The sequence below is a fragment of the Trachinotus anak genome, unplaced genomic scaffold (assembly GCF_046630095.1).
Source record: "Trachinotus anak isolate AG129_WGS33_773 ecotype Australia unplaced genomic scaffold, CSIRO_AGI_Tana_v1 ptg000026l, whole genome shotgun sequence".
Lineage (NCBI taxonomy): Eukaryota > Metazoa > Chordata > Actinopteri > Carangiformes > Carangidae > Trachinotus > Trachinotus anak.
The window spans coordinates 3,512,165-3,537,067 of record NW_027273877.1 but is presented as its reverse complement, the minus strand read 5'-3'; the positions used below and the strand labels follow the sequence as shown (position 1 = coordinate 3,537,067).

The following is a 24,903-nucleotide window of genomic DNA, read 5'->3' as shown; positions in this document are numbered from 1 at the left end:
TTTAAATCAAGGCTGATATAACCCTCCTGCATCAATCTGAGGTAAACATTGTCTGAACTGCTTATCAGTAGACGCAGGGCTGTCCAGGAACAGTCTTGACGTTCAGGTTGAACGTTTACAGAAAGCATGACTTAAATTTCTCTGTTTACTTTCTGTGGTTTCAAACTTACGTAACCTTTGGAATCAGACTTCAGAGTGGAACTTTCCCATAGCTCACCCTCCCCTACAGGTGCATGTGATGTGTTTATGAATAGCTGTGATGCTGACATGTTGGAAGTGCTCTGACAGGTGTGTCTTAACTCTTTGACACAGATTTCCCCCCTCTCTCTGGCAGCACATCAGTCATACCTGCTGTCGCTGTTATATGTTTAATATGAGAATCTGTCGCCAGAAGGCAGGCACGAAAACAAACAGGTAGATCAAAATCTGGGTGGTTGTTGCTATGTAACATCTCTATGGGGGATTTGTATTGTAATTTGTATAGAGCCTCTTGCTTCCGGCTAAATTTGACCCAACAGGCAAAACGAGCTGAGGAGGTGGTTCAACTTTATCTTTTTGTCAGGACTTGTTTTGCATGACATGTTGTCAGCAATGAGTGGCTTGTTATCCTGTACATCAAAAGGTTATTTGAACACAGAAAATAGAAACTTGTCTAAAATGCAGCATATACTTTCTCATACATCAACCAAGAACTAGAAAATAAACGAGGAAAATACCTACCTTCATACAGCTTACATATAGTGGCACTTCCCAAACAGTAGGGTCAAAGGACAGAAAATAAACAATCCAGATCCTAATGGTGCCTTAAAATTCTTCGTAAATACTGTAAAAAAGGACATTCTGATTATGCACATTTTGTTCAAGTGATAATTTTATAATCAAAGTAAAATGTTCAGCTGAGAAAAACTATTAGTATTTGAACAAATCGATCTTTGTAAGAAAAGAAAAAAAGTCACCCCACCGCACATGAATACCTGGATTATGTAAATTCTGATTTAACGTTTGAACTTGAACGTTACATTAGGCCGAAGAAATGGGCAGAGACGAGCATGCGCAGTCGCTGTGTTTGCATTCCTCCTCCCTCCTCGGAGACTGACAGCCCGTTAGCTGCTGCTGTTCACCGGCAATGATACAGCAAACACGGACTCGGTAAGACACCTCGGGATGGACTTAGCAAGCACTTTTTACCGCTGCAAAGACGGATATAACCCAGACACCATTCCCTATTGACAACAGGGGAAGTTTTTTCATCGCCGGGCTCATTTTTGTTTCGGGAAAAGGAGACTCGACGTCCGAGAGAGGAATGGATGCGACGGCCGCTTTCCTGCGACATTCACCGGCCAGCTAGGAAGCTTCCACATTCACTTTGAAGACCACCTGAGTGCACCTAAACCTGTCAGGGCCAGACTCTTTCCTGTGTGCTTAGCTGTGAGCATTACTACACGCAAAATAATCGCAGTCGGTAGTGAAAAGGTACGGCAAAGAGTGTGGCTAATCGCTTCTGGCGAGCCAACTCAGCTTTAAGCTAACCAACGGCTAGCCAAATTTCGCATTCTTTGTTTATTTTATTTGCTTCATTGAATACAGTGTTTTTTTTTTTTTTTATCTTTCTGAAGTTGTATTAATACTTGCGGTAAGAAGAGGCAAGCTGCGGATAAGCTAGCGTTTCTGCCTAATTACAGCTCGGAACATTTAGCTTGATTTTTAAAGGACATATGTCATCTGACTTCTCACTTATGGCTTGTTAGTATCGCGGTACTGCAGCTGACCCAGCTAGCTAGCATCTGTGTTAGCTAGTAGGTAGTGCAAATAGCCGTCAGCAACCTCTTGGCCTTCATAAACTCCTTGACGGTAAAGATGCACCACCAGGACTTTTCTGGAGACCCGCCTGGGACCGGGAGCAGGAAAACAGCTTTCCACTTCAGGAGGGGCAGCAGCGGTGCGTCTGCCTCCTCTGCAGGCAGCGGGGTCAACACGGTTGACGACAATCCAACCCAGGCTGGATCCTCTTCTCCCGGTCTCCACCACCAGCCCCAGTCCCAAGTGGCTGGCGCTCAGGTGAAGAAGAAAAGTGGCTTCCAAATAACAAGTGTCACCTCAGCTCAGGTCAATGTGAGCGGCAACAACAGCTTAGCAGATGACACTGAGAGCTATGATGACATGGATGAGTCACACACTGAAGACCTCTCCTCTTCTGATATGCTGGATGTTTCCATGTCCAGGGCCACAGATACAGGTGTGCCGGACAGAAGCTCCTCTGATGAGACGTTGAACAGTCTTCATGGGGTTGACACACCAGGACTAGTGTCACCCAACGAGCCTCTTCACCCTCATTCCATTCCTCAGGGGTCTCAGCAGCACACCTCTATGGTAAATGGGTCCATGCATCATCATTATTATCCTCAGCAACACAGCCAGCCCCACCATCATCACTCTGATAGTCTGGGAGGAGGGGAACCCCCGTTGCCAGCTCTACCCGTTGCTCCCTTGGCTAGTTCCAGCCCAGCTATGGCTGGGCCTAGTCAGTTCCAGAGGCCACCAGTGTTGGATAACACTAAACCTGCAGGCGGGACAACCCAACCATTAGCCCCTATTGTTGGTGAGACAGTCACTGATCCACATCTACAGGGCAGTGTGAATATATCTGTGTCTGCTGGCACTGCTGCTGCAGTTCCTCCTTCTGGGCCTGCAGGTTTTGACAACACTAGTGTGAGTGTGCAAGTAGCTTCTGTTGGTGGAGGAACAGGCCCGTCTGTTGCTACCCCCAACACTCAAACCCAGCACACTCAAACCCAGACAGCTACTGGCTCTCGTTTTAGGGTGGTCAAGCTAGACACAAATTCTGAGCCCTTTCGCAAAGGAAGATGGACATGTACAGAGTATTATGAAAAGGAGATATCTCATCCAGCTACATCTGAGGCACCAAAAGTTGCAGAGTTGGCTGCAGAGAGTGAGGCAGGTAATGTTGGGATTAGTCCAGGTATACCTGCTGTACAGCCACCCCACACACTGCAGCCCTATCAGCCACCGAGCCAGGATTTCACTAGTCCACAAGCCATGCAGAGCCCGCCACAGGGACTGGCCCAGACCACTCCTCTGACCTATGTTTCACCCCCAGAGGTAATTGGTGGAGCCCTCATGTCGAAACCAGTGGCCCCTGTCACTCTCCCTACAGCAACACCACAAGTTACGCCACAGGCCGTTGTAAATCAACCTCCATCCGTAATACCCCAGCAGTTGCCCTATGGTGTGGATCCCCACCAGGCTCAAACCCAGGGAGGTTACCCTGCACCTCAGCTCCAAGCAGGGGTCATGACCCAAGGAAGTGTCCGTCAGCCAGACTTCATCCAGCCCACTGCCCCCTTCCAGACTCAGGTCCAGCCTCCGCTGCCACATGTTACAACAGGAATCTCCATAACACAGCCACCGGGCAGCATTACTCAGCAGCTGCCCCATCAAGGTCAGGTAGCCCCACCTGCCCCAGCAACTTTTGTTGCAGGACAGCCACAGACCCTCCCATCTCAACCCCAACCTCACCCACAGTCACAAGTCCAGCCTCGTTCTACTGCAACAGTCCCAGTAGCACCCACCCATGGGACCCCGTACATGCCTCTGACTGCACTACAAGCTGACCTCCAGCCCCTGCTAACCCCAGGCACGACCCTCACCCAGGTCCCTGGAGGTGGGAGCTCCACAAAAACCTCCCAGCTGGAGGACGCCCAGAAGCTTCTGCTCCAGCACCAAGGCCTGCTAAGTCTCCCCAGGCTGGGCGTGGCAGCAGGTGGAGAGGGGGCTGCGCAGGCCAGCGGTGCTGCTGCAACACTGGCCCACATGGGGATGTCAGCTGAGGCCAGTGCTTTCATGGCAGCTGCTGCTGCAGGCCTTAGGACTCAGCATGCTGAAGGAGAGGACGACAGGTGAGGACGGACAGCCAGTGCTGCCAGAGCTGTTTATTCTAATGTAAATTCTGTTTTTCAGATGAAGGTTTTTAAACAAACAAAAGGAAGAAGTCAGTGTTCTTTGTCCATTGTAGTTCAGTCTGCAGTACAGTACACATGACTTTCTTCTTTCTTTTGCAGTAATATTGAAACCAATGCGGATTTTTAACGAAGAATTGCAGTGAAATACATGTATGTTTACCTCATCACAACTCCGAAACAGCCGGGCATGATTTACAGAGTCTTATTGTGCTCTGGGAACGCATTTAGCTTTGTAACTGCAGCTCTGCATGTAACAGGATTCTACAAATGGTTTCCTGTCATTCAGATCTACAAGTCTAGTTTTAAATTTTTTTTGATCCCCCGTCATGTGAGGTCACTCTGTTAGCTCTCAGCGGGACAAAAACAGTGCACTGGACATTGCCATTGCAAAAATATCAGTGGCTGGAATAGAAGCAGTGGAGCTGCTGAATCATGGAGGGAGCTGGTGACTCAGCAGATGCACTGCCCTGTTTGACCCCCTACCATCACACATCCACCTCCATTAGCTCAGGACTCTTTGTGTCAGTAAGGGTACATTTTCCCCGTTGTGCTACCTCACGCTATCTTTCCTGACTCGTTCAGTCTATGCATCCCCCCTTCCCCTTCTCCCCTTAGGTTGAGTCTTTTATTAGACACTGGATCTGTTGATTTGTAGCACCCCCAGGGAAACTGCAGAATAGTTTATTTATGTGTGCAATTACTCAGCCCTATGTTCCTGGCGGTTGTGCTCAAAAGTTGGTGTAGCAGTTGCAGGTAGTTAAAATGCAAGACTGGTCTGAATACAGTCGATGCCCTGGAAAAACCCTCCCATGCCCCATTTGAAGATGAAGTGTAAAGAGTCTGTGAGGCCAGAGTCTGTGCTGTAGAGACTGGGCCTGATCAGGAGCTGTGTTGCATAAATCTGATAAACTCTGGCTGCAGAGAAATGGAGCATGGTCGTGGCAGCCGTCTAGTGTTACCACTGTACTGTCCGGTGTTCTGGTTAAGCAGGAGATTCATGTTGTGAGTACAATAATAATGCCTGCAGGCTATCGAGGCAGTTCAACTGAGTATGGTCAGCTTCACCCAAGAACACCTAACTAAAATACAAAACCTATGCTTTGACACTATGGCTTTATTATGCTGTTGGCAACAAATGCATACAATCTGAAAAGTTTTGTCCCAAATGTTGTACAAATACATGCTTTACTTCAGAACTGAAATGAAGAAAAAGAGCAGTTGTGTAGTTGCAGAGCGAACAAGCAAACATACTTACAATTCAATTATCGGCAAAGTAGGTTGTTGGAGAGCTAAAGTGAACCATTTTTGTAATTTCAGCTGTTCAGATTGTGTCTAAGTTCAAGGAGCGGAGAAACAGAGGGTGCAATAACTCTTGGATCAGTGTTGACGTAGTTTCAGCCATTCTCAGCTGCAGACAGAGCTAGCCTGTATGCTATGTGGAGGCTTTTGTCGGCAATTTGTGGCACCTCATCGTGGTTGTGTGTGTTTTGCATGGCATCTGCATGCTTTCCTCTGTCAGTGTGTTTCTGTCTCTCCGTCCGTTTGCCAGCCCGTTTTCTCCTCTTGAATCGGCCACTGTCCTGCAGCCACAGACAGTCTTGGTGTGTTTGTCTGCTTTGTTTCTAGTCATGGTCATGTCACGCTGCTATCTGGTTCTGTGTTTCTGTTACTGTCACTGCTTTCTTTCTGTCTTGTATTCTGTTTATCACCCTCTCTTTCTTTCTCTCTGTGTCTCTTCCTCTTGCAGGCCTCAGTGCCTCATGCCAGTTGTCCAAACTATTCTCCTCTGCCCTTTTCTCTCAGACACTAGTCTAGTCTTCTCCTTCCACTCTTAAAATATCCCTCTCCTTTCCCTGCAAACACACAGTGTTTCCTCTAAGCTAATAGTGCCCAGTCACATGCAATGGAGAAGTCTACAGTTTTTTCCCCTAATGAGAGTATGCAAGAGTAGAGTGAAATGAGCACAGTGCATATGAACAGATAAACATAGCCAGTACCCTTAGTTAAGCTGTTCAATGACGTCACCTGTATCAGTAGTTACAGTTTGCCCACAGTTAAGAAAGCCACTGCAGACGGACTATGTTTTTTTTTTTCCTACCATTAATTGTTATGCTTAGAAAATGTTATTTTGTCTGACCCGCCGTCCAAAACTCAAAAGACTTTCAGTTTACAGGGATACAGCACAGAGAAAGACAGAAAATCTGAGACACTGGTGAAACTGACACTAAAGAATTTTGGGGATTTTATTTTTAAAAATGACTTAAACGATTAATTGATTATCAAAATAGTTGCTAATTAATTCTTTTTTTCTGTTGGTAGGTTACTGGAACAAAAACAACCAGCTGTCAAGGATGATTGTTGTACACAGAACACAAATCAGTCATATTCATACTGATTCAGTATTCTGCCAACTACCCGTTGGCAGAACCCAGTTTGGCTCTTTTAAAGCTGTCATGATTATGAAAACGCTTAGCCCGATGCTTAGTTGTGTGCATGGCATGTTGTAAAGAACTGATGTGAGGGTGTGTCTGTTTTGCAGGATTCTGCTCGTTTCGTTCCACCTGCTAGCTGTCGGTTTCTATAAGTGTCTCAGAGGACAGTGATATTAATGAGTGCTTTCAACAGGTCCTCGTGCTTCCCCGGGTGAAATTTCAGCCTGCAGGTCGCTGCTGGTATAATTTGACTTTTGGATACCTGCCACTTTCTCTCCACAGAATGTGTGTGTGTGTGTGTGTGTGTCATATCCACACACCTTTCTCTTCAGAGACATATGACTTTGCACACAGGAGAATTTGTGCCATTGCTTATTGCTATTTGTAGCCTTACAAACAACAGTAAGCAAAGAGTTTTATTAGCTATAAAACCATTTTACCATGTAAGAAAAAAGTCTGCCTCTGAAAGTTGGTTTTTATGTAGAAATAGTTTGTATTATTGTCACAAAGCAACACAGGAGACACTGCAGAGCATACTGTATGCTGATTTGAGTACAGTCAGTCTTTCTTCCAGTACAGCGTGATGTTGGCAGTGAGCCTAAACCAAAATTATACCTTAGGAATACTTACGTGTGCATGAGTGTATTCAACACTCTGGTTCATATTATTTTTATATTACAATAATTACCATGACTAAATAATTTTCTGTGCTTCAGTCGCCACAGGAATCTAAAAACGAATTGAAAACATGTAAATTCGTGAATTCTTTGCTGATTTGTTGAAAAACACCACAGAGATAATATGCATTTCAAAGCGAAGACATATGAGGTGTCATAGTTCATTTTGTCCATTTTATAGGGCAATTAATCTGTGTGATCTAATCCTTTGGATCCATAAAAGTTAGATGTGTAACCTAGTGATTATTTGGCCATAAAAGCTGCTTGTCAGCTTTATATAAACAGTATTCTTTTCAAGTTTGAATTGTTTTTCAGTATTTTACTACCATTTTATAGCAGTAAACATGTTCAGCAGCAGCTGAGGTAACATTAGATCAAACATAACTGAGCAGTCATTAGTTTATAGCTTGAATACAGATTCAATCAAAGCCGCCTTTTAGTAATCAACAGGGCTGCCAGAGGTAAATTTAAGAGTGAACACACACTTTGTTGTGCCAGACCAAGCTCATTAAATTGTCAAATTGTCTAAAAGAGATTTACTGTTTTGACACAGTGACAGTCAGCTGTGTGAGTTTTTTTTCTTTTCTGGTAATGAAGTCTTACATTCTGATTACAGATAAGAACTTCTTTTTCTGTGGTTTCTTGCTGTAAGATAAGAGTTTCAACACATACTAAAAGTTTGGTTTCCTAGCTTGTCATGTTCGAGGCTTTTCAGTTAACATTTTTTGTCTGTGTATATGCTGGCTTCCTCTTTGTAATGAATTTTAGCCAGGAAGTTCACATATTGGGTCTTACTCAAAGAATTAACCCCATTGAACCCCTTCTGGTTTTGTGTCAATATGAAACTGAAAGGTTTTCTGCTTTTACAGTCTGCCAATATATTTCAGTGATAATAAGCTGCCTGTCAAGCTCTGTAGGTATGCTGGCTTTGACTCATGATTTATGTCCCCAACAGCTGAGCCCAAACATGGATCAGTGCTCCAAAAGTTTCTGTTAAGACTTAAGATTGTTAAAATCCTCACTTCTTTTCGTGCCATGGTCTGAGAACTCCCAGGGTTCCCAAGGAAAGCTATGGAGGGTCGCCAACAATTTGACGTTAACGATTGTAGTTGTAATTGTCACACACTATTATGACACTGTTTGCTTATATAACTATTCTAAAACTCATCAGTGAGTCATAGCTAGCATGTGAACAATTGCTTATGTGAACACACCCCAAGATAAGAATGTAAGGTGTACCACTGCATGGTTTATACACGTTGAAATGACTAAACATTGGACTATGCTGCCTTTTGTTTCTAAGACTCTCAGACCTTGTAATCAAGGTGTGTTCAATAGTATATTGTCAAATTTAAAATATCTTAGTTCTTCATTTTTACAAATTTTAAATCCAAAAATATACTTACTGTGCATTTACTATTTCATGCCACACTTAGTCTGTCTATCAAAGCCCATATTTTTCCCCAAAGGAAAATTCTTTGAATAACATCTAAAACTTCTAAAAACTATGTTAGACACACCACTGCTTCAGTCTTTAAAACCTATTGAGGTTTTAACCAAACAAACCTACAAAACTTGAAAGTTGAGGCATGATTTGTCCTAAAATTTGTTTAAGCCTTTTTCATTCTTAAAGGTTCTTATAAAGTCTTTAAAGTTAAGCTCTGTTCCAGGATGAAGACTCTTTTTTTCCTGACAGCAGCATGACATCTATCACTTTTAACCTCAGGTAGTTAGTTACCTTAGGCCAGAAGCAGATGTGCTTTATATGGGAACCCCACCTTTCCAGTTGGCACACATCATGTGTGCAGTATATAACTCTCCAATGTCAAGGTTTTGGTTTGTCTGTGCACACCATTAGAAACTGCAGTAAAAAATGTAAACTGGCTTCAGCACATACAGCAGGTTTCTGTTTTGTTGTGTTGATATTCCTGTTTGATGGATCAGTCAGAGAGCAGCTTTGTGAACAAAGTGTTCTTTGAGTTTCTGGGGTTGCCTCTCCTGTCTGTCAAGAAGAGTAAATCACACCTGAAGACCTATTAAGTCATTTGTCTGGTAATGAGGCATGACACAAAATAATGCTTCAGTAGAAACATTAAATATACTGTCATTCAACTGTGTTTTGTTGTTGGATGGCTGTTTCCCCACAAGGGGGCAGCCTTGGTCCATAAATCCTCCCAGCCAGGTCAACAGTTGTTTATATAACCTTTATGTGCTTTGAGAATCACTGACCTAAAATGTGCCTTGCAGCTAAGTGGAGATGTCCTTCCTGCACACAATGAATGAGTCACGAACACATGAATTGTTTTAGATCTTCTCTGTTGTGAAAACACTCTTGACCCTCTGTTTTTACTGACAGTGGTGGGTGTATGATGTCTGATCATTGTGTTTACTGGCTGCAGAAAGCCCCAACAGAACAGCTTTGGATATAATATATCCTTGGCCGGGGTTTGTCACACAGTAGGTGTGCTTATTTGCTTATTTTAGGGATGAACTGATTCACTCTTCCCATGGACAAGTTTGTATGAGCATGTCTGAATGACTAATACATGAGTCAGATGATTGAATAGAAAAGCTTATTCTGGACATGATCTTTTTATTTGTCCTATTTGTTTGAACAATTTGTGCTGTCAGTCAGTAAAATCATTTCTAGCCAATAGTGACTTAGTTTTACTTGGTTTTGTCTTATTTATATGAGAGAGATTATCAGCATCTCACCCTAATACAAGCAAAGTACACAGCATCACACAGATGTCGTGTGAAAAAAAAAGTTTGATGTTTGGCTCTCTTATTCACATAACAATTCACTCCACTGAGCTGCAACTAACTGTTATTTTCAATGTCAGTCATTCATTTTATGAATTAATTTTAGCTATTAAGTGTAGATTTAAAAAAATCTGAAACATATAATTGATTAATCAATCAGGATGACAGCTACTTTGACAATTAATTAATTGGCAAAGTAAATTTGGATTTTTTTTTTTTATTTCTAACTGAGAAAATCATTGGGAGATAAATTGATGATAAAAATAATCGTTAGTTGCTGTCCTACAACATCGCAAGCCCAAACTGTTTGTTTTCGAGTCTTTGTTTTGCATGTTAGTGGTCTGACTTTATTATTTATGTACTGTTATTTATGCAATGTTCGAGTCTAAGTGTAGGTAACATAAGTTGGGCAGTGTTTTCAGGCTTTGCAGTGTGTCCCTTAAGTGTGCGAGGAGCTTCATGCAGCCAGATCAGAGCATCTTCCAGCTCTGACAGCATGGGCGGGGGTTTGGGGGTTGCAGCACCAAGTAGACGCTTGTCACGTTTGCTCGCCTTGTGCCTTCATGCAGAGCTGTAGATTCTTGAAGAAAGTCACAGGCCAGAGAGGATGTAATATGTGTCTATGCATGTCTGTCTGCTTTTCTCGGTAGGAGCGTGTTTATGAGCTCATCCGTCAGGGTGGTTTATGGTGCTTGCATGTGTGTGAAGTGGAAGGTGTTTACAGGAGAGAAATTTTTAATGGTACAGAACTGCCTTTTCCCTTTAGGCTTTTGCACTGAGAGAAAAACATGAGCAAAGAGGAGGAGAGGAAGAACTTCTTGTTTTAACTGGTTGTGCCACCATCACTCTTCTGACACATGTACGGTTATTTGCTTTCTCTCTGTCATTTCCATTTCATATAATTTTACATTCTGGCCTTTCTCTCAGCCACGTTTTCTGTCTGCACTCTCACTTGACAGGAAAGAAATGTGATAATATTTCAGATCCGATAATTCAACCCTCAGTACTAAAACTTCAGCTGAGAAAACACACTCCTGAGCAGCTTTTGTTTACATGACATGGCAGGTGTTAAATCACTATGCTGTATGCTTAACTTGCATGTAATTTCATATGATCATCTTAATGCTTGGGTAGGAAGCGGGAAAGTACTCGCCGATTCCGCTTCCACTTCAAATCTCCAAATAGCATAGTTTGTCAGCACCAGGGCTTTGAAATGTGCAGGCTGTCTGCAGGACTTGAAAGGAATCTGAATTTAGTTTCCTGAGGCCTCTCTTTGAAGGTACTAAAAAGCCTTTCATTCATTTTAGTTTGAGCATTTTCCCAATTTAATCGTTCTGAGAGTATCTTGAATAATCAGTCCTAAACTTTAAAATCACTTGAATGATTAATCAATTGTTTAAAATCTAATCCTAGATTGGCTGTCCAAAATATTTATCAATAACCTCTCTATCCTTTCCAGTTTCTTGAGTCTGATTTTGGTTGACTTCTGAAGGAAAATTTCAGACTTGTACACAGTAACATGACTACTCTACTTCACGTCAAAGAAAAACATTGATTCTCTCCAACAGTGACACTTCTTGTAAAGAGAAATGATAATAATTCTGCGTAAAGCCAGTTCTGATAGTTTCGTGTCAGAGTCTCGACCCTTCCAACTGTTAAAACACGCTCAGATCACCACATGAGGCCTGCACGCTGCAGAGAGTCTCGAGTAAAGCTCCCCGACCGCTGCTGAGAAGATCCTCACTGTTGAATCACTGACAGTCAGCTCTCTCACTGTGTTTACATTGAAACAGAAACACTGTGCACATCCATGTGATTGGGGGTTGGTAGCATAACTTGCTGTGACGTTTATGTTGTCAGTGTGTCGTAAGGTTGTGTAATATTTGAACGTCTAATATTTATTTTACAGCATGGATTAGAGAGAGAGTAGAGGGCTGTTGAAGCTGAATTTTGTATATCAAAGTTTGCTACGCAGTTCATTTTGTGTGCTTCTGTGTGTGGATTCATAACTTTTACAACCACAAATGTACACCAGTAAGTCACAACATTAAAACCACTAACCGGTTTTCATGTGGCCAGTCGGTGTATGTATGAAGGCGCTTTTTGCCAGTTGTGGTGTTTAGTCAGACACTGAAGCAGGAGGAGATTAGATATCTGTAGGTTTCATTTAATCCTTTAATCTCCTCTATTTTTTCCAAATTCAAAATCCATGCATGCTGTCTTTTCTTTTCCTTTCTGTATACATGCTAGAGCTGAAACTATAAGTAAATTGATCAGTCACTCATCAGTAAAAAATTGATTGCAGCTATTTCAGTAATCAATTTATTTATTTTGAATGAAGATTGCTTAACATTTCCTAAATCTGTCCTCTCTGTTGCAAGGATATACTGCTTTTCTGTGCTTCTTGTGATAGTAAACTGAGTATCTTTGGCTTTTGGACTGTTAATCAAACAAAACAAACAATATGTTGGCTTCAACAAATGGCTTTGAGAAACTGATAGGCACTTTAAATTTTCAAATGTCGAATGTGAAGGCTCTCCCTGTTATTTTTATACCTGTCTGCCCTTCACAGTGAATGGGAAATATGTGAGTGTTGAAAGTTGATACCTCATCCATCAGAATAACAAGGCATGTCACTGAGCTAGTCGAGATGTTGGATCTCAGTCGGAGTCTCCTTCCCTCTCTCTCTCTTTCATGGCCCATATGGTACAGAGATTGGTTATGTAAGGCATTGCGTGCATGGCAGAGACCGATTCACTTACGCTCCAAAGAACCGCTGCCCTGCAGCTCTGCGATGCCATGAGAGCTGTTTGAGTTCTTGGGCGTTCCTGCTCTTTGTTTTGTCTGTATTTGGGCAAAGATTAAGGGAGATTATCCCAAGTTACGAACAAGTGGAGGGCCATTTCTGATTGCTACCTTGGTACACTTCACCCACTCAGGAATTATACCTTGAAAACAGAAGAGTGATTGCATGTTGCAGGTCCAGATTGAGTTACATAATTCAACAAATCTTGTTCATATATTCTTTCCAGTCCTCTTTCTTTTTTATCTAAATTTGTAAAGTGAAAAGACTCTTCCTTTGCTAAAGTGAGGTGTCTGTGTGTGTGCGCAGTGGGGCTGATCTTGCTGTCGGCTTTGATTGTCCACTGTGTAAATGCCAGCATTAAAAGCCTCCCAAACCGGATTCTGCCAGTCTGCATACATAGCCTCACACACACATACACACACAGAGACACGCAAGCTCATGTTTTCCCAACTGCTTGAGGACAGCATGCAAACTGATGAAAAGGGATGCAAGGGGAAAGATACAAACAAATAGAAGCAAGGAAACATTATTTGCAGAGAGATATAAGAAGTGAACACAATATTGAAGTGTCTGCTTTTGCGATGTGCTATTTTTTTTTTTAAATGAGTTGGTAGCTTCCAGTTGTGTTGAGGTATTTGTGGAGATGGCTGTTGTCCCTAATTGCTTTGTGACGTCCTGTGTTATCAAGCTCTTTCACATTTTTGCATAAGCTACAGTTGTGGCTGGATCTTTTTCAGGATCTCACAGGGCAGCCTGAGTGAGTGAGCCCGGCTCTGCTTTCTCTCAAACCACACAATAAACTGAGGCGGAAGCGTTACTTACACCCAGCTGGGCGCTTTTGTGAGAGAGAACGTGGATAAAGGGAGGTAAAGGGGCAGGAGGAGGAGGAGCAGGGATGGAGACCATAACCCTACAGCAAATACACCAGAAGGCATTTAGGTTGCTGTTAGCAGTATTGATTTTTCACTTTTCTAGAACATCAAGCCACTAGTGGTTTACGATATCTTGTCCTCTGCTTGTTTTGGCCTTTCTTTATTTCAGTTTCTTAGCTCTTCTTGATGGTTGTGCCATACAGGACAGAATTTACCATGTATTTAACCTAGTTCTTAAGGCAAGTGCCCAAAACTACCAGAATCTGGATTTAAAGATAGGTGTCACTTTCCTCAAATATAATTCACTCCTTGATTTGCAAGGAAACTTCATATTTTTAACTATGTGGGCAATGCAAGCACCATCTGTTCCTTATTTTTCCCCTCCACATCCACATCTTCTGCTGCCACACTGTGGCTACACATCCACTCTTATGTAAGCTCCACAGGGTGTGGTGAAGATGTACACCACCACCACTTTCCTTCCTGCTCAGTGTCTGTTTTCGCAAAGCTAGAGGGCAAAGCAGTTGGAATAAAATAAAATTAATGTGGCTCTGGCTGTGCTGAGTGGAAAGTGTTTTGTGACGGGTGATGCTGCTGTTGGCCATGTTGACCAGTGTGTTGTTAAACACTTAAGGGAGAGTTAAAATTAGCTCTACCTGTTAATTGTTTTATCCACAGTTGGGCAGGTTAAAGAGCTCATTACCCAACTAATAAAGTGTAATAGCTTGGTGGAACATCAACGGGACAGTCTGGCCAATAAGATTTTAAAGTGACTTAAACTGTTGCTGTCATTGGTCATCATATATTGTATATTTTCCAATCCCTCAAGCTACAGTAAGTGTAGCATGAATATACATTAAGCTCTAACATAGGGGTTAGGTAATATATGTGTCAGCCCTGTGTAAATGCCGTACACAGGCTTTGGATGATTGTGGATACATAATGAATGAGAGCATCCCATCTGGGCTATCAGTGATGCCATGACATCGAGGCCTCTTGTCATTGGCTGAGCTGAGTCTGCTGCGCCATCAGCGATTGGCTGTGAATGAAGTGTGTCCACATCAGTGAACGCTTCGTTTCAGTTCTGAGCCTTTTGTTCTAAGGGAGCATGCGTACAGTGACCCCAAACCTGCAAGTACACAATGTACAGACACAAGTATGAAGGGATGTGTTCTCAAATAAGAAGCATTTTGTTACATAAACTTTAGAAAACACAATTGGAACTAATTAGTAATGGTACTTTTGAATAGTTGCTCAATCTTCAAATCACAAGTTGACAAAATTGAAATATTTAGTCTCAGTAATTACAGTTTTCTTAACGTCCTCTTCGGTCCAACCTCAGCAGCTCACCGCTCTTGTTTCTGGTTGTTGATTATTTCTTGGATTAGTGACACGTACAGTGGAGGGTAGAAAAGAAGACTTGACCTTAATCTAATGAGGTTAATAATTTCACTGCACGCGTTGAGCTGGATCCCACCAACCAACTCTCCTCAGCACGCCCCTTCCCACCATTTTGTGTTCCCCTCAAGTGCGCGCCATCTTCAACCAGGGTGGCCTCTCCTCTTTGTTGTCTGCAGTCCCTCTACTCAACAACTAATAGTGTTTTCTTCCACTATTGAGATACAGTGTTGATGTTTGTAGTTTTGTTATTTTGCTCAGCATCACCTTTTTGATCCGCCGTCTAGCTAGCCATCTTGTTTGGATCGTCTTTGTTCAGACTTCATTGTGGACTGTGTGCGCGCCTGTGTGGCAGCCAGCATGGAACTACACGTGAGGCGTGCTCCAGTTAAGACCCATACTGTGAGAGTGTATGTGTGCGTCCAGTGTGCATCCACTGATGTGGAGTGACAGGACAGCTGAAGGCATGCCTGCTACAACATACACATGCTCCTTGAGACACCTTCTTGGCAGTGTGAGCAAATGTGAATGATGCAAGAGGTGGATGTTTGCTATTATTTTAGCACAAAGGCACGCACTCTCCACTATAAACTGATACAAGGAGCTGTGTAGCTTTAGCGTGGGCTGCCACACCCGTGACCACCACCATCACAGAGAGGATGTTGCAGGAAACAAAACAGAAAAGACATAAAGGATCTCGAGGTTGCAGACCGAAGGGAGTGGCCTACTGGTGGCCGTCAGCATGCTAACGGGGTGTGTGGTCAAAAGTACCTAATCCTATTGGATGGATCACCTTAATCTTTGCTGACAGTTTACATAACAACAGAAGGGGAGGTGACAGGGCTCCTTATGCAGTGACATCACTGCCCACCCTCCTATCTCCCACCGCCCTGCACCCAATCGTCTGAGAGTGTATATGTGATTCAGGCTTACTAAAGGGGCAATCGGGAAGACTGAACATACAAACGCGCGCTCCCGCTGTACACACTCCCACTCCCACTCCCACTCCCATCCCCATCCTACACACAGCTCCATCCTGGTCTCCATTGTTGGTTAGGCTCCTCTGTGTGAAGCTCCCAGAGCTGAGGGGAGCAGGGGGCTGGGGCCAAAGGTTGCGGGCCGGGAGGACGGAGGAGTGGTGGTGGTGGTGGTGGTGGTGGTGGTGGTGGTGTGTTTATTTTGGGGTGATTTTGGAGGGGTGGGTGTGGGGGCCCAGTGCTTGGTCGGAGTGTGTGTTTGTAGCCTGAGAGCATCAATGAGGGAGAAGGGGCTGGCCAGGGCAGGAGGAGCCATGGCCCTAAAGCTGCTCTTCTGGGAGCTGGAGAAGCATCTGAAGAGGTAACGATGGCTGTGGTGTTGTCATGTTGTCAGGGGGTTGCGTTAGTGTGGCGGAGCCAGGTCTACTGCTGCAGCCTGGGGGTTAGACGAGGTCGGATGCCAAGGGGCTTTGTTTTGATGTATTTGTCTAACTGTTGTTGTTGTTGTTGTGGCGTTCAGTTGGTTAAATCTTATCTGGGAAATGTTTTCAGTAAGGGCAACAAGTACGGCCTTCAGCTGAAAACATTTTCATGAAACCTTACACCTGCAGTTTCAAAATCTAACTACACACAAACGCATTGCCAGCCTCTACCTGCAGCGAGGCATCAAGGCACATCACCTGAGTATGTTCAAACTGCTGCTCAGCTGCCTTGAAGGGCAGTCGATGGCTTTGAGGACAGAATGTTCCTGCTTCTGCACATGCATGTTGCTATGCGTGACTGTGTGTAAGTTTGAAAGCATTGTCGCTTCAGTTTCCATACACTCTGACATGGCTCTGGCCAGATGGAGAAAGAGAAAGAATACCTATCTTTCTGCTTTCAGTTCAAGTTTTCCGCTTTAATTTCAACTGCCAGATAAGCATCATGTCCCAGTTCCTCAAATGAGCCATCAATGCAGATTTGCTTCCCTTTGCTCAATTATCAGACCACTAACAGTGGTAACAGTCTCCCAAACCCAATAAAACAATATAAGTACAGCCTGCCCCACCTACAAAAGAACACTACAATTTGCCCCCAGCACCTATTATGTACCTTTTCTCTGCAGTGTTTAATCGCAGTATTTATTTGTTTCAAACTTTTTTTGCATAAGCATACATGACGAGAGTCTGTACAACATTTGGAAGAAAAAAAAAAGCAGAAGTAAAGAAACTAGAAAATAATATTTGTGGCGGCAAACATTGTTTTCCAGTTCTCTAAAATAATTCAATCCTGTTAAAGGTTCCCATGACCAAACAGTCAAAGTCAATAACAGAGGTAGAGGTAAGATACAAATATATGAGCAGGTTAAGGGGTTTTGTCTCATCTTCAGACAAATTTCTAATCTTTAAACTCCCGAACTTGGTATCAATCAGTGAATGTTCCAGCCAGAGACAGATATAACACAGCTAAGGTGCTTAAAGCTGGACAGGTGTCTGAATGGAGCTCCTGGCGTGCAGTCACAGATCGACCCACTGCTGCTTAAAGCTTTAGACCTTTGCTGAAGCTGGTACATGTGTCTCCTTGTCCCGTCAGTCAATGAGTGTGTGAATGAGAGGCAGTTAGAGGTCAGTTAACCCTTACTGATTAAATTAAAATGTGTGTGGTCAGAAATGGATGCAGCACACCTCACAGTTTTAGTTTTAGTCTCTTTATCTTGACCACAACTGTCTTACCCCACACGTACTTCCTTTTCTTTGTTTGGTGTTTGTCCAAACTGTAGGTTTCCATAGTGACCAGATCGGTCCCCACCCACACATCTCTCACCATCAACTCCCATTAGTGTAAATGTGAGTTGATAAGTGTCTCAAGGTATTGATCTGATCAGCTGCTCAAGCAATTTACACCCAATGATTAAATCAAAAAGGATAAAAAATGTGCCTTTGTTCTTTTAAGTGTCCTAAATCGGGCTTTCAGTTGCAAATGGTTCATTTATCTATAGTGTAACACATTGTGTGGTTGGTCAAAGGCACCACAGATCTGTAAAAAGATGTTTTTTTGATTAGTTGATTGATTGTTGAGGCTATTATATGTCAGATAATAGTAAAAAAAAAAAAAAAGCCCATTACATTCAGCATAAATCCAAGCTGACATCTTTTTAAATGTCTTGTTTTATCTGCCCAACAATGCAAAAACCCAAAGAAATCAGATTACGATGTTATAAACCCAAAAAAACAGTGTCCTCACAGTGGCTGTTCTCTAAAAGGTAATTAATTATTATAAAACTGATTTTTTTTTTTTTTTTTTTTTTTTTACATGTTCTCGTCACACCCCTTGTTATGAACAGGCCAGAGGGGGTGGTCTTGGTTTATTGTAAAGCACAGAGTGTTCCCATTATAGTCAAACTGATCTGAAGAGGACAAAGGAGCTCAGCTTCTACTGTTCTGCCATCTGACCCCTTTCTTCTGTTGACACTCCCAGGACTTCCGGTGTGTTTATTTGCTATAAGTGGCAGCTTGGCAGAGCTGAGATCAGCTTTTAGCCACTTTTACCACAGGGTCAGCCTGTGGCCTGTTCAGAGTGAGTGTTCATGTGTTTGGGAACCGTTTTAATACATGAGTAATAACCAATAGGTGGAGACATTGTTTCACATTGCAGCCTGTGATTGTTGACCAAAGTTTTCACATCACCTGCAGTCCACATTTGAGCCTGAGCCGCAACACAACAGCACAATGTATCGCACCTTGAGACAAAACTCCCAGTTAAAGCGAAACGTGCTTTTGTGAAACTGCTCGTCTGTAACCCTTCCGTCCCTCCGTGATGTCTTTTTGTCGGATGCGGTGCAGCAGGTAGAGAGATGCTGCATGCATTATTACAATGAGCGACCTCTCATCCAATCCGCGACGCCGCAGCGCCAGCTTCCGTCATGCATTATGCTAATGAGCCCCCCTCTCCGCCAATCAGGCCGCTGCTGGCGCTGGTTTCCTGCATGCATTATTCAGAGGGAGCCGCGGTGTGCGGAGCTGCAGCTCGCCGCCTCTCAGTCTTTGTGTGCTCCGTCCCGGCTGCAGGCGCTGCGGTCGCCCGGAGAGCAGACCCGACATCCTGCCCTCAATAATGCGCTGTTTTTCTACTTTTATACCACTGGATTCCCAGTTTGTACAGCCGATGATTCGCCTGGGGGGTTTTTAATGGACGGGGTAGCATGAATTCCCAGTGTTATACAGTGGCGATGGACCTTGGCGTTTGTCAACTGAGGAATTTCTCGATATCGTTTCTGTCTTCAGTGCTCGGGAAGGAGAGCGCATCGGTCAGGCTTGATAACAGGTACTGCCAGCGGGCTTCAGCGCCTCTCCTCCGCCGCCTGTCCGAGGATGTGCGGCGGATCAAAATTGATTGATTGATTCATTGATTCTCCGCCATCAAAGTCCAAACCTGCTTTCTCGACCTCCATTCGGCTTTGTTACAGACACTCATGATTTTGTGTGAACTATTAGCCCCCCCCCCCCCCCCCCCCATCATTTTTTAGTCGGTTTGCCCTTGATGGAGACATTTTCATCCACTCTCTGCAGTATTCAGCTGACCCATAAATCACCTTCTCCTTCTTGTCTTTCAGCTCCTCTGGTGCAAGTGTGGTGGCCATTGACAACAAGATTGAACAAGCAATGGTAAGATTCATTTTTAAATCATCATATTACCCGCACTGTGTTTGTAAATAGGCCCTTATCATGCTTTACATGTATGTGCTGGTGTTACGCAACCCCAAACACCGATGTGGGATCTCCCAGCTTCATCAGCGCCTTTTGCTTTCATTTTGTTCCGTTACAACAGCCTGTTACACCATAATGTTGTGTGTTTTTAATGAAAATAAACCTCAGACCAACGAGAGAGGACACAAAGCTGCACCTGAGCAATGAATGGAGGGATGAACTGAGAGCAGGATGGTGCTTTTCTGTATTTTAGAGGTGATTTTTATTGGAAATTAAGCTGTAGATGGAAAAAAAACAACACAATTTTCCGCACATATGCACCTGCTGGTATGTGGATTAGAGGCAACAGGAGCTTCCTGCTCTGTCACGAATTGGACCGATGACCTCCGGCTTGTTGGCAACTTGATGTGGGCCAGGCTAAGGTTCACACGCTACCCCCCCCCCAACCACCCACATACACAGCCCCTAACCCTCTCCCCCTCCCTGTCCTGTGTTGCTAGGCAAGCAGCAGCCTCCCCTTGGCTCGGTATAAATAACTCGGGCAGTGATTGGCTCCTCCCACCCCGGCGCAGGAACATTTTGTTCCCGGAGCAGGGAGGAGGAGGAGGAGGAGGAGGAGGAGTGAAGAGGGGGGAGGCGGGTCCACAGAGGAGGGGATGCTCAGATTATTACATTCAAATCCCCCTTCAGCAGCAGCAGCAGGCTGGTACAATGTACTGCCCGAGCATCATCATGGGAGTACGCCAGGAAGCTGTTTCTCTCAAGCATTTTTTATTCTGAGGAATTCATATTGTGTATCTGTTCCCTCTCACACACACTGTGACAGCTGGCATGTGCTGTGCAAGACTGAGATGATTTATGATGCTAATTTGGCCTATGCGCTCTGATGTCACACATTTTCCCCTGTAACAGCATGTTTCCGAGTCAGTTTTTCCTTCGGCTATTTTTACGCCCGTCGTCTCTTGTGGTGCCAGGTTTACAAACCGGGTAAATAAAAACACGCAGGAGCGAAAATAGATTTCATAAATATAGACAGGATGTAAACTGTGGATGGTTTAGGAAGTCAGGAAATGCGTGTGAATCAAAAGTGATGTGTGATTACGTCTGCAACCAACTATTGTTCTCTTTATAGATTAATGTGCCAGTTACTTCAGCATCTTTAAAATAAAATAACAATAACAGTTAATCATTTGACTATTGACTAATAGGTTAATAAGCCAATTAAGCTCTGGGTGCAGCAATTTCTATTATCAATTCATTTGGTATTAAATTCATTAATTTTTTTAGTCTAAAGAGTGAAAATCCTCAGCCCATGTGAAGCTTTCAGATGTCTCTTCTTTATCAGAGGGATAGTCCAAAATCCTAAAATACTCAATTTTATATATTATAAATGAGAGAAAAGGAGCAAATCTTCACACTGGAGAAGTTAGAACCAAAGAATATTCAATCGATCAGTCATCAAAATATGTAATAATATATTCACTGTGGAGATGAATAGTTTCAGTTGTAGTGTGATGTGACTTGAAAGAAAAAGTTGAAGAAGCTTATGTAAATCTAAGGGGTTTATTTTGTGAAACAAGGAGGCTGCTTTCAGTTTTAAACAGAGATGGAAACATGGAAGAAGGAATACGATGAATTATTTAGCTAACCATCTCTCACTCTTTCTCTCTCCTCCCTCCCTCCGTCCTCAGGACCTGGTGAAGAGCCACCTGATGTACGCCGTGCGAGAGGAGGTGGAGGTGCTGAAGGAGCAGATCAAAGAGCTGATCGAGCGCAACACTCAGCTGGAGCAGGAGAACAACCTGCTCAAGACCCTGGCCAGCCCCGAGCAGATGGCCCAGTTCCAGGCGCAGGTCCAGACCGGCGGCTCCCCCACCAGCAGCGCCCAGCCTCCGGTCCTGGTCCCCGCCGGATCCACACAAGTCCTCCCCTCCGCACAGAACTCCGGCTCGTCTGCGTAACACAGAAACTGCACACTGGAGAGCCTCCTAAAAGATGAGCGATAGAGGGGATGGAAGGAAGAAGATGAGGAGGAGGAGGAGGAGGAGGAGGAAGGAGTCTTGCCATACTGTGAAGTAACTCTAGCATCAAGACCGACTATGCCACCGTCTCAAGGACACTTCAGCTTAACCGGAGGACGAAACAGCTTTCCTTTGTTGCACATTTTATTTAATTGAAAGACTTCGGAGTTGCACCGGTGTGTGTGTGTGTGTGTGTCCGCTTTGTCTCCGACTTGTATTACCTGCTTCAGACAATCGTTGTCGTGCTGGTCGTCATGGTGATGATGAGGCGAAGGACAGAGCTGACAGGAACTGACAGTCGACCCTTACAGCTGGCGCCGTTGTTCAGCGCCACCAGAGGAAGGAGGAGCTAATGAAGGGCTCAGCCAATCAGGGGAGCGCGCTGCATGCTCTTGTCAGTGCCGTCGAATCCCTCGCAGTGTGACCTGTGGAAAGTGTGCCATCGTCTTGCCCCCGCCCCACCTCAACTCATCGCTGTCCATCTGCTCACAGCTTTTTTTTACTCAGCATCTGCTTTTTTCTGTTTTCCATTTTTGCACTTTTTTCAGACGATGTTGACAGCGGACGAACTTTAAAGATTCATTCGACCCATCTGGAATGGGAGTCAAATAATCGAGATGACTTTTTTTCTGGGTCTCAATCCTCACAGTATCTGAAGACGACAAGATTTTCTGGGTTGAGGCGGGGTGATTAAAAAAAAAAGAAAGAGAAAAAAAAGAAATATATATTAGCTGCGTCTTATTGTTCACTTTGAGGACTTCGTGTGCTTTTCGAGGTTCACGTTGCCGTCCCCACCCTTAAGGCACCCTCCCCCTTCTTGGATGGAGCATTAAACATTTATGCAGGGAATTAATGTTTTTTAGGGAGGGCTGGGAAAGGATTAGGATTTGGTTTGTCTGTTTATGTTTTTGCTCTTATTGATGTAATAAATGTCCTAGTGGTCTGTAAAAATAAATAATGGAAAGGCGAATAAATAGGACATGACTGTTTCTAGGTAGTGAACTTTGTACATATGAAAAATTTCCAGTTAAACTCTGCCAAGTGCCTGGTTTCTAACCATAGATACATATATAAAAGCTTTTTTAAGTTGTTTTATTCATATATTTGTATATATATATCTATGGTTTTGCCAGGTTTTGAACTACCTGTGATGTCATTACTCAGGGTGGGACCACAAGAGGATTATTTACCTCCACACTAAGATGCTGTCTCTCCTGCAGTGACACACGGCCTCGTACTGTACGTGAACTCTCCTCTGCCGCCGCTTAAAACTCACTCGCTCAAATGTTCTGGACTGTTTTACCATTTGGGAACGTGTGTAGTTCTTTTTTTTAATGAATTACTTTTTTTTTTTTTGTCTTTTGTACAGCCAAGTGTTTTGAGTTGCTCATAGTGCAACTGGAGCACTGAACACCGTGATGACACACTTGGCAAAAAAACGGAAAATGCCTAGCAGAACTATGTCGATGTTTGTGCATGTTCCTCAGCCCATCACAAATGTGACGTTAAAATTGCACTAGACAGTTGCACCTCAAATAAAAATGAAAAGCAAAAAGTCGACTGTTCGGTTTTCTTTCTACATACAAGTCTGACTGGTTGAATTTGATTCACTAGACCTGGACGGGCTTCCTAAAAGACAAAGGGATTCTTTGCCATTCTTTTAAAAATATGCAGTTTCAAATTAAGCTTCAGTCACAAATATACCATGAATGCGTTCTCTCCTAGAAACCCTAATGTAGGTTTGCCCACCAGTTCCCACAATGTAAACAAATAATGCTGGTTTTCACTCCACTCCACATTTTCTAGCCACCAAACAGCCTCCCAGTTGAGCCAGACTTCCCAGTTAGGAGCTTGAATGGCTGCTTCTTCACCAGACCTCATTACATATGAATGGAGAGGGACCACCAACTGAATACTTATCTATATGTGGACCTCTCATTGGCTGCATACAACCGAGCCCCCCAAAGCTGTCCTATGGTTGCTCCGCCCACCGCTCCCTCACATGGGCCTGCACGCTGTTAGCGAGGACGCGCAATCGGGAGCGCGCAGAGCTATTGGGCGACTGTCGGAGCTGAAAACGGGGCTTGACTTGCATGCCTTCAGCTTCAATTAGAGACGAGCCGTGTCTTTGGTGATTTTTGTGTCTAAATAAATTGAAATAATTATTTAAGAAGATACAGTCCTGTAGTTGGCTCTGTTTGTTTTGTATAACATGGTAGTTATAGCTTATTAAAAGCAATTTATAAAATGGATAGTAGCTGACTGCAAGGAAAAAAAACTAATTGCTATCATCTTCCTATGGAGGCTCAATAATGATAATAATAATAATGAAAATAATAAAGAACATTTATCAAAATGTTCTTTAAAAGGGAAAAAGAAAATATACATTTGATCAATTCATATATAACCATACACAGTGCATACACATACACATATGAACACAGTGTCTGCATTTTAATCTCCACTTTTGATAGGATTACTATCCATAAATCTTTTTTTTTTTTTTAATCTCCTTACCACAGAAATGCTACAGGATGTGCTATATTTATACAAACCTATAGATTTTTATTAATAACAGCAAAGCTAAAGCAAGAAAAGCTGATAAATCTGGCTGTGGAAACCATTTTTATGTCTTGTATGACATAACAGGCCCTAAGAAAATAAAATATACACTTAACTGCCAGTTTATTCAGTGCACTAAAACCAATACAGTTTAATACTGCAGCTGTACAACAAAACCTAGCTTCAATAATCAATGAGGGTACACTGAATATGAAAGAAAAGTCAACAAAAACAACCATAAAGTTGAATCAAACCACATTTTATTGGATTTATTTCAGTAAAAAGTACATGCAACCTTCTAATGACAGTTCAGTTATTATCGCCTCCCTCGCAAATGCTTTCCACTTCTGACAGCCATGAGATGTGGCTTTCCAAACATTTTCCAGAAAGATGGACCTTGTGTTAAAAATGGATTATTTCCAAAGTCAATGATGAACCTTGAGGCTAAACCAAGATAATAGTTCAGCAACGTTTAATTTCAAGGCCAAATTTTAACCTGAAGGTACAGCAGCTCAGTGTGTCTGTGATATTTTTAGAAACGTTTTCTAGGCTACTGGTTTCCTCCTGTTCAGCTGCAGAGAAGAGAGCCAGTCAAATGAGGCCTTTTGTTGTGTGTCTCAGTTGTCTTATCTTAATGTGATTTTCATCCATTTAAATCAATGCAGCGTCATGCCTTTTACTCCGACATATGAACAAGACAAAGGAAAACAGGATTGCTCTGTTAGGGTT

General features: G+C 43.2%; 1 protein-coding gene across 2 annotated transcripts; it reads left to right on the top strand.

The window, feature by feature from the left end:
- Nucleotides 1-1,068: 1,068 nt before the first annotated feature.
- On the top strand, nt 1,069-23,170 carry LOC139609512 (TSC22 domain family protein 1). 2 transcript variants are annotated; one of them, XM_071464221.1, is made up of 3 exons: nt 1,069-3,917; nt 19,498-19,549; nt 21,283-23,170. In XM_071464221.1, the coding sequence occupies exons 1-3, from the start codon at nt 1,858-1,860 to the stop codon at nt 21,550-21,552; spliced, it is 2,382 nt and encodes a 793-aa protein (XP_071320322.1). In that variant the 5' UTR covers nt 1,069-1,857; the 3' UTR covers nt 21,553-23,170. The 2 variants fall into 2 exon arrangements, with proteins under 2 accessions (XP_071320322.1, XP_071320323.1); XM_071464222.1 differs by lacking the exon at nt 1,069-3,917 and adding an exon at nt 18,874-19,208.
- The last annotated feature ends 1,733 nt before the right edge of the window (nt 23,171-24,903 follow it).

Bases quoted from the DNA above. Each gene is read 5' to 3' on its own strand.
- LOC139609512 (XM_071464221.1), top strand. From the start codon at position 1,858: ATGCACCACCAGGACTTTTCTGGAGACCCGCCTGGGACCGGGAGCAGG. The intron at 3,918-19,497 runs GTGAGGACGGAC...CTTGTCTTTCAG, and splicing joins GCTGAAGGAGAGGACGACAG to CTCCTCTGGTGCAAGTGTGG. The intron at 19,550-21,282 runs GTAAGATTCATT...CTCCGTCCTCAG, and splicing joins ACAAGATTGAACAAGCAATG to GACCTGGTGAAGAGCCACCT.